Source organism: Salvelinus namaycush, chromosome 7, assembly GCF_016432855.1.
Source record: "Salvelinus namaycush isolate Seneca chromosome 7, SaNama_1.0, whole genome shotgun sequence".
Taxonomy (NCBI): domain Eukaryota; kingdom Metazoa; phylum Chordata; class Actinopteri; order Salmoniformes; family Salmonidae; genus Salvelinus; species Salvelinus namaycush.
In genome coordinates, this window is record NC_052313.1 from 3,357,696 (window position 1) to 3,367,475 (window position 9,780).

At 47.1% G+C, this 9,780-nt stretch overlaps 1 protein-coding gene across 1 annotated transcript in view; it reads left to right on the forward strand.

The window, feature by feature from the left end:
- trpa1b (transient receptor potential cation channel, subfamily A, member 1b) overlaps positions 1–9,545 on the forward strand; it is a 111,407-nt gene extending 101,862 nt beyond the window's left edge. Inside the window, exons 24-28 of the mRNA XM_038996867.1 lie at positions 3,126–3,308; positions 6,157–6,225; positions 6,499–6,600; positions 8,376–8,476; positions 8,749–9,545. Of these exons, the coding sequence (XP_038852795.1) occupies positions 3,126–3,308; positions 6,157–6,225; positions 6,499–6,600; positions 8,376–8,476; positions 8,749–8,950 (657 nt within the window). The 3' untranslated portion in view covers positions 8,951–9,545. The remainder of the gene's footprint in view (positions 1–3,125; positions 3,309–6,156; positions 6,226–6,498; positions 6,601–8,375; positions 8,477–8,748) is intronic.
- The last annotated feature ends 235 nt before the right edge of the window (positions 9,546–9,780 follow it).

The following is a 9,780-nucleotide window of genomic DNA, read 5'->3' on the forward strand; positions in this document are numbered from 1 at the left end:
TCTGCCCTCTGTCGTGTTCTGTCTGCCCTCTGTCGTGTTCTGTCTGCCCTCTGTCGTGTTCTGTCTGCCCTCTGTCGTGTTCTGTCTGCCCTCTGTCGTGTTCTGTCTGCCCTCTGTCGTGTTCTGTCTGCCCTCTGTCGTGTTCTGTCTTCCCTCTGTCGTGCTCTGTCTTCCCTCTGCCGTGTTCTGTCTTCCCTCTGCCGTGTTCTGTCTTCCCTCTGTCGTGTTCTGTCTGCCCTCTGTCGTGTCTGCCCTCTGTCGTGTCTGCCCTCTGCCGTGTTCTGTCTGCCCTCTGCCGTGTTCTGTCTGCCCTCTGTCGTGTTCTGTCTTCCCTCTGTCGTGTTCTGTCTTCCCTCTGTCGTGTTCTGTCTTCCCTCTGTCGTGTTCTGTCTGCCCTCTGTCGTGTTCTGTCTGCCCTCTGTCGTGTTCTGTCTTCCCTCTGTCGTGTTCTGTCTGCCCTCTGTCGTGTTCTGTCTTCCCTCTGTCGTGTTCTGTCTGCCCTCTGTCGTGTTCTGTCTGCCCTCTGTCGTGTCTGCCCTCTGTCGTGTCTGCCCTCTGTCGTGTCTGCCCTCTGTCGTGTCTGCCCTCTGTCGTGTCTGCCCTCTGTCGTGTCTGCCCTCTGTCGTGTCTGCCCTCTGTCGTGTTCTGTCTTCCCTCTGTCGTGTTCTGTCTGCCCTCTGTCGTGTTCTGTCTGCCCTCTGTCGTGTTCTGTCTGCCCTCTTTCGTGTTCTGTCTTCCCTCTGTCGTGTTCTGTCTGCCCTCTGTCGTGTTCTGTCTGCCCTCTGTCGTGTCTGCCCTCTGTCGTGTCTGCCCTCTGTCGTGTCTGCCCTCTGTCGTGTCTGCCCTCTGTCGTGTCTGCCCTCTGTCGTGTCTGCCCTCTGTCGTGTCTGCCCTCTGTCGTGTCTGCCCTCTGTCGTGTTCTGTCTTCCCTCTGTCGTGTTCTGTCTTCCCTCTGTCGTGTTCTGGCTGCCCTCTGTCGTGTTCTGTCTGCCCTCTGTCGTGTTCTGTCTGCCCTCTGTCGTGTTCTGTCTGCCCTCTGTCGTGTTCTGTCTGCCCTCTGTCGTGTTCTGTCTGCCCTCTGTCGTGTTCTGTCTGCCCTCTGTCGTGTTCTGTCTGCCCTCTGCCGTGTTCTGTCTGCCCTCTGCCGTGTTCTGTCTGCCCTCTGCCGTGTTCTGTCTGCCCTCTGCCGTGTCTGCCCTCTGTCGTGTCTGCCCTCTGCCGTGTCTGCCCTCTGTCGTGTCTGCCCTCTGTCGTGTCTGCCCTCTGTCGTGTCTGCCCTCTGTCGTGTCTGCCCTCTGTCGTGTCTGCCCTCTGTCGTGTCTGCCCTCTGTCGTGTCTGCCCTCTGTCGTGTCTGCCCTCTGTCGTGTTCTGTCTGCCCTCTGTCGTGTCTGCCCTCTGTCGTGTCTGCCCTCTGTCGTGTCTGCCCTCTGTCGTGTCTGCCCTCTGTCGTGTCTGCCCTCTGTCGTGTCTGCCCTCTGTCGTGTCTGCCCTCTGTCGTGTCTGCCCTCTGTCGTGTTCTGTCTGCCCTCTGTCGTGTTCTGTCTGCCCTCTGTCGTGTTCTGTCTTCCCTCTGTCGTGTTCTGTCTGCCCTCTGCCGTGTTCTGTCTGCCCTCTGCCGTGTTCTGTCTGCCCTCTGCCGTGTTCTGTCTGCCCTCTGCCGTGTTCTGTCTGCCCTCTGCCGTGTCTGCCCTCTGCCGTGTCTGCCCTCTGCCGTGTCTGCCCTCTGTCGTGTCTGCCCTCTGTCGTGTCTGCCCTCTGTCGTGTCTGCCCTCTGTCGTGTTCTGTCTGCCCTCTGTCGTGTTCTGTCTGCCCTCTGTCGTGTTCTGTCTGCCCTCTGTCGTGTCTGCCCTCTGTCGTGTCTGCCCTCTGTCGTGTCTGCCCTCTGTCGTGTCTGCCCTCTGTCGTGTCTGCCCTCTGTCGTGTCTGCCCTCTGTCGTGTTCTGGCTGCCCTCTGTCGTGTTCTGTCTGCCCTCTGTCGTGTTCTGTCTGCCCTCTGTCGTGTTCTGTCTGCCCTCTGTCGTGTTCTGTCTGCCCTCTGCCGTGTTCTGTCTGCCCTCTGCCGTGTTCTGTCTGCCCTCTGCCGTGTTCTGTCTGCCCTCTGCCGTGTTCTGTCTGCCCTCTGCCGTGTTCTGTCTGCCCTCTGCCGTGTTCTGTCTGCCCTCTGCCGTGTCTGCCCTCTGCCGTGTCTGCCCTCTGCCGTGTCTGCCCTCTGTCGTGTCTGCCCTCTGTCGTGTCTGCCCTCTGTCGTGTCTGCCCTCTGTCGTGTCTGCCCTCTGTCGTGTCTGCCCTCTGTCGTGTTCTGTCTGCCCTCTGTCGTGTTCTGTCTGCCCTCTGTCGTGTTCTGTCTGCCCTCTGTCGTGTTCTGTCTGCCCTCTGTCGTGTTCTGTCTGCCCTCTGCCGTGTTCTGTCTGCCCTCTGCCGTGTTCTGTCTGCCCTCTGTCGTGTTCTGTCTTCCCTCTGCCGTGTTCTGTCTGCCCTCTGCCGTGTTCTGTCTTCCCTCTGCCGTGTTCTGTCTGCCCTCTGTCGTGTTCTGTCTGCCCTCTGTCGTGTTCTGTCTGCCCTCTGTCGTGTTCTGTCTGCCCTCTGTCGTGTTCTGTCTGCCCTCTGCCGTGTTCTGTCTGCCCTCTGCCGTGTTCTGTCTGCCCTCTGCCGTGTTCTGTCTGCCCTCTGCCGTGTTCTGTCTGCCCTCTGCCGTGTCTGCCCTCTGCCGTGTCTGCCCTCTGCCGTGTCTGCCCTCTGTCGTGTCTGCCCTCTGTCGTGTCTGCCCTCTGTCGTGTCTGCCCTCTGTCGTGTCTGCCCTCTGTCGTGTCTGCCCTCTGTCGTGTTCTGTCTGCCCTCTGTCGTGTTCTGTCTGCCCTCTGTCGTGTTCTGTCTGCCCTCTGTCGTGTTCTGTCTGCCCTCTGTCGTGTTCTGTCTGCCCTCTGCCGTGTTCTGTCTGCCCTCTGCCGTGTTCTGTCTGCCCTCTGTCGTGTTCTGTCTTCCCTCTGCCGTGTTCTGTCTGCCCTCTGCCGTGTTCTGTCTTCCCTCTGCCGTGTTCTGTCTGCCCTCTGTCGTGTTCTGTCTGCGCTCTGTCGTGTTCTGTCATGCCAAACTGTTTTTTTTCTTCTCTCGTTTGTCTTTTTAGGAAGAGTTTAAGCGACTGGATCTGTCAGTGATCCAGATCTTTGTGATGATGGTCGGGGAACTGAATTACCAAAGCAATTTTCTGGACATATACCTACACAACAAATTTCCATTTCCCTTCATCACTTTCTACATGTTGGTGATATTTATCATCTTCATGCCGATCCTGCTGATGAACATGATGGTAAGCCCCTCCATGATGACCCAGTATCTGGGGCTCCCCAGTGGTGCAGCGGTCTAAGGCGTCACTACAGACACCCTGATTCAAATCCAGGTTGTATCACAACCGGCCGTGATTGGGAGTCCCATAGGGCGGCGCACAATTGGCCCAGCGTCGTCCGGGTTTGGGCGGTGTAGGCCGTCATTGTAAAGAAGAATTTGTTCTTAACCGACCTGCCTAGTTAAATAAAAAAGTATTAATGTCCCATCCACCTTTTTAGAGTTAATTTCCTGCAAATCTACACATTTTGCCATGGGGCAGAGAGAAGCAATTTTACTCCTTTGCCAATGTGGAGTTTTACCAAAAATGTCCTGCAATTCTACACATGTTGCCATTAAGGAAGAGAGAAATGTTTTCTGTTTTTAGTATGATATCTGAAAGTGACTCACAAAATCAACGGGGGCTCCCTAGTCGGTAATTCCACCAAGTTTATATATCTGGCCGATTTACCAATCTACAAATGTACCAAAATAAAAACAAATGGTCTAGTTGAGAGACTGTCAGTGACTGACATAAGGGAAAAACAGCTGATGAACAACCACATGTTGAAATTTCACCTTGTGTTATTCTACTATTCTACCTAGCAACAGTTAAGTTGAAACCCTGACTTGAGTAATTTTTTAAAACTTTGGAAATTGATCTGCGGGCGTTCAAAAGTTGCCCATCGCTGATCTACAGCTATCCTTTGGTGTCCCTGTAACGGTCGTTTTCCTCCTCGTCTGAGGAGGAGCAAGGATCGGACCAAAACGCAGCGTATTGTGAAGACATAATCTCGTTTATTTAAACAAAGACGAAAAACACTTGAACAAACTACAAAATAACAAACGACGTGAACAGACCTGAATTTGAGAACAAAACACATGAACGCACGAACAGGAAGGAACACACGAACGAACAAACGAATGAAACGAAACGAAACAGTCCCGTGTGGTACAAACACTGACACAGGAACAATCACCCACAAACAAACAGTGAGAACAGCCTACCTTAATATGGTTCTCAATCAGAGGAAACGTAAAACACCTGCCCCTGATTGAGAACCATATCAGGCTAGTTGAATGAACCCAACATAGAAAAACATAACATAGAATGCCCACCCAGCTCACGTCCTGACCAACTAAACAAGACTAAACAAAGGAAATAAGGTCAGGAACGTGACAGTCCCATCCATGGTGTCCAAGTCCATCCCTGCATATCCATGGTATTTGTCACTGACTACTACCAATGTGCTATCGTTAGAATGGTTGTTGAGAGATCTCCATTTTAAAAACTAAATAGACTCACTGTTGACTATCAGAGTCATTCCAAACGGGAGGTTTAACAGAGCAAATTAAATGTGACCATTGATTATCACTCGTATATCATCAATGATGTTTATATTGGTCAAAATAGCCTAAAACCTAAAACTCAAGGCCAAATCTATACTGGAGTTTCTTACCAAGAATACAGTTGATGTTCCTTACAGTTTTGACTTCTAATAGAATATAATAATAATAATAATATAATAATATAATTTATACTTCTAATATCTAATTGAAATCTTTAAAAAAGACCAGAAAATGGTTGTCTAACAATGATCAATCAATTTGACAGAGCTTGAATAATAAAATAAAAAATAATGGGCAAATGTTGCACAATCCAGGTGTGGAAAGCTCTTAGAGACTTACACCGAAAGACAGCTGTAATTACTGCCAAAGGTACACTACCGTTTAAACGTTTGGGGTCACTTAGAAATGTCTTCGTTTTTAAAAGAAAAGCACATTTTTTTGTCCATTAAAATAACGTCAAACTGATCAGAAATACAGTGTATTCATTGTTAATGTTGTAAATGACTATTGTAGCTGGAAACGGCAGATTTTTTATGGAATATCTACATAGGCGTACGGAGGCCCATTATCAGCAACCATCCCTCCTGTGTTCCAATGGCACGTTGTGTTAGTTAATCCAAGTTTATCATTTTAAAAGCCTAATTGATCATTAGAAAAACATTTTGCAATGATGTTAGCACAGCTGAAAACTGTTGTCCTGATTAAAGAAGAAATAAAACTGGCCTTCTTTAGACTTGTTGAGTATCTGGAGCATCAGCATTTGTGGTGCTCCAGTGCACATCCCCGGTGCACAACTGAGCAAGAGGACAAGTAGATTAGAGTGTCTAGTTTGAGAAACAGATGCCTCACTAGTCCTCAACTGGCAGCTTCATTAAATAGTACCTGCAAAACACCAGCCTCAACGTCAACAGGCGACTCCGGGATGCTGGCCTTCTAGGCAGAGTTCCTCTGTCCAGTGTCTGTGTTGTTTTGCCCATCTTAATAATGTATTTTTATTGGCCAGTCTGAGATGTGGCTTTTTCTTTGCAACTCTGCCTAAAAGGCCAGCATAGTGTGGTCAGAGGGGTGTGGTTAAATGTGGAAGACACATTTCAGTTGAATGCATTCAGTTGTACAACTGACTAGGTATCCCCCATACGTTAAATATGTTATGTCTAGTCAATGAGACCAGGCTGAATAATGATATCTCTGCATTGAATTTTGTCTTCATTTTGTCAGATTAATGAGTTCGACACCATTGATCTAAGACCAACAGTCTAAAGTGGCTCCCTCTCTGGTCTCCTTTCCTTAGATCTTTCCTCGTCTCTTTATTGATGAATGGGAGGAGACACGGAGAGGAAACCGCTTCAGACTATTGAAAGACAGCCCCAACTTTTCGCAGGGAAAAGAGACTACGGGAGGTCAATGCTAATTGTCAATGGGATAGCTGCCAACCCACCAAAATATTGATGGTTCCTATTGGTGTCCCTTTGTGTGTACTACAGATTGGATTGGCTGTCGGTGACATCGCTGAGGTACAGAGAAGTGCCGCTCTGAAGAGAATAGCCATGCAGGTGTGTAGCTGGATAACAACCAGTCCACTTGATAAGATTTGTGTTATGCTGATTTTAGGGTGTTTTGAGAAATTTTACACATTTTGAATATCTAATGGGTACTTGTTTTAGTGTCATTGTAAAGTTTGGTTTTTGATTGGGTCAACATCACTTCTTCGTCATATTGTACTAGTATACCATAATATAGCTTATTAACCTTTCTCCAAATACTCAACATGACAAAATTCCTTGCGGATATTGTTGACGGAAGGCATTGATGTATTTCTGTGTCAGATTGAACTTCACACCAATCTGGAGGAGAAGATGCCATACTGGTTGTTGAAGAGAGTGGACCAATCGTCCGTCACCATCTACCCCAACCGCAAGTGCTCCAAGGTAGGTATGGTGCCCGGGCCTGGATTCCTAAAGCATCTCATTGTACCATCTACCCCAACCGCAAGTGCTCCAAGGTAGGTATGGTGCCCGGGCCTGGATTCCTAAAGCATCTCATTGTACCATCTACCCCAACCGCAAGTGCTCCAAGGTAGGTATGGTGCCCGGGCCTGGATTCCTAAAGCATCTCATTGTACCATCTACCCCAACCGCAAGTGCTCCAAGGTAGGTATGGTGCCCGGGCCTGGATTCCTAAAGCATCTCATTGTACCATCTACCCCAACCGCAAGTGCTCCAAGGTAGGTATGGTGCCCGGGCCTGGATTCCTAAAGCATCTCATTGTACCATCTACCCCAACCGCAAGTGCTCCAAGGTAGGTATGGTGCCCGGGCCTGGATTCCTAAAGCATCTCATTGTACCATCTACCCCAACCGCAAGTGCTCCAAGGTAGGTACGGTGCCCGGGCCTGGATTCCTAAAGCATCTCATTGTAGCATTTCAAATCTACTTAATGCTCTCTTAGATCAGTTCTCCTGTTCAGAGACACCGTTTGAAACGTAACCCTAGTGCTCAAGAGTCACATTCACTGGAGGGAAAAACAACACCAGAGTTATTGGTGACTGGTGTAGATCGAGATAGATTGTCTTCTCTGTTGAGGTCTTCAATAAGTAACGACATAGAGGACGGAGGATGATCACTGTAGATTATAACACTGAGTGTACAAAACGTCGAAAGCGTTCAAAAGCGGAGGCAAAAAAATAGAATAAAACAACAAAAAAATGAATAGCAGAGGCACTTACAGTAGAGTTACAGGCTAGCTGTATGTAGGGGTCTTTTGATGTCAATCCACAGCAATCTAAACACAATACCCCACAATGGCAAAGCGAAAAACTGTTTTTTATACTTTTTTGCAAATGTTTTACAAATAAAAAAACAGACATGTGTTGATGCACAGATCTGGGGAAGGGTACTCAAAAATGTCTGCAGCGTTGACGATGCGCAAGAACACAGTGGCCTCCATCATTCTTAAAAGGAAGAAGTTTGGAACCACCAAGACACACTGACAGCTGGCCGTCAGCCAAACTGAGCAATCTAGAGAGGGGCCTTGGTAAGGGAGAAGGGCCTTGGTAAGGGAGGTGACCAAAAACTAGATGGTCACTGACAGAGCTCTAGAGTTCCTCTGTGTGTATGGGAGAACCTTCCAGGAGGACAACCATCTCTGCAGCCCTCCACCCATCAGGCCTTTATGGTCGAGTGGCCAGACTGAAGCCACTCCTCAGTAAAAGGCACATGATAGCCCGCTTGGAGTTTGTAAAAGGGCACCTAAAGACTCTCTGAATACGAGAAACAAGATTCTCTGGTCTGATGAAACCAAAATTGAACTCTTTGGCCTGAATACCAACACTGTTGGAAAAGCATTTCTCATAAAGCTGGTTGTGAGAATACAAAGAGTGTGCAAGCTGGCATCAAGGCAAAGGAAGTCTACTTTGAAGAATCTCAAATATATATTTTGATTTGTTTAACACTTTTTTTGGTTACTACATGATTCCATTTGTGTAATGCCATCGTTTTGATGTCTTCACTATTATTCTACAATGTTGAAAATAGTAAAAATAAAGAAAAAACCATTCAATGAGTAGGTGTGTCCAAACTTTTGACTGTATATTCAACATCTATGATCTACTTAGAGATTCTCTATCTTTATGTAAATAATTAAAGAGCTGTGCAGTATTCACTTGGTAACCTGTTGTTTGGTCAAATGGTCTCTATATACTGCAGTTCTGGAGTCAAGGAGAAGCCAACGAAGTGCGTACTCATCTATTGACCAACTCGTCAAATTCAACCTCTGTCGAAGCTGAACTACGCAAACAGAAGCAAAGGTGACACGTACGATCAGAAAGGGTTGTTGTATGGTGTGTTAAGGAGGGCTAGGGCTTGTATGGTGTGTGAGCAGCCTCTAGTGGTCTTGTCTTACAGACTGAAGGAGATATCCTGTATATATATTTCTATGTTAATGACTGAAGGAGATATCCTGTGTGTATGTTTCTATGTTCCTATACAGACTGAAGGAGATATCCAGTATTTATATTTCTATGTTCCTATACAGACTGAAGGAGATATCCAGTATTTATATTTCTATGTTCCTATACAGACTGAAAGAGATATCCAGTGTGCTGGAGAAGCAGCACGACCTGATGAAGCTGATGATCCAGAAGATGGAGATCACCTCGGAGGCAGACGAACATGACGGGCCCACAGAGGTCAAAGGTTACAGGCAGAGGTCAAACTGGGGTCGAGCCAAGTGCTCTAAGTGGATCCCGCTGATGAAGGCCATCAAGCGCAAGAGCGTTTGAGTCCTTCACCTTAACTGGTGACCAACAACCATACGACAACTAAGATATTACCGCTATTAAGACATATTATTATAGCACATTTAAAATACAGTAGAATGTCATCTGTATATACACAATCATTTAACTGATTTAAAATGTCTTGTAGGATAGTATGATTAGCATGAATGAGCTATCAGTAGGGATACTAGTGCCGATGCATATAAATTGGTGATTTCCCCATTTATTTTTCAGAATGTAATTAAGCCATTCTATTGTGTCTCTCTGTCTCTCTGTCTCTCTGTCTCTCTGTCTCTCTGTCTCTCTGTCTCTCTGTCTCTCTCTCTGTCTCTGTCTCTGTCTCTCTCTGTCTCTCGGCAAATGCCATATTTGTCTCTCTGACTTCATACCTACTGTATGATTGTAATAATGATTACAAAAGATCTACATCATTTGAAATAGTGGGTTATTGCATAAGATTCAAATAATTTGAAATAGTGTGTGATTGCATATGAGTAAAAAATTATTGGAATTAGTGTGTATCTTTTAACCCGTTTGAAACCTGCTGTAACTGAATGGTTTTATTTTGCATGGAACTAATAAAAAGTGTCAAATCATACTCATACTGTATATGTGGCAGGAAATCACAATGGAACTATTGGTCCAACTTTATCTGGATAGTCCCAACTGATGATCTATAGATGGTCTGGATAGTCCCACCTGATGATCTATAGATGGTCTGGATAGTCCCAACTGATGATCTACAGATGGTCTGGATAGTCCCAACTGATGCTCTACAGATGGTCTGGATAGTCCCATCTGATGATCTACATATGGTCTGGATAGTCCCACCT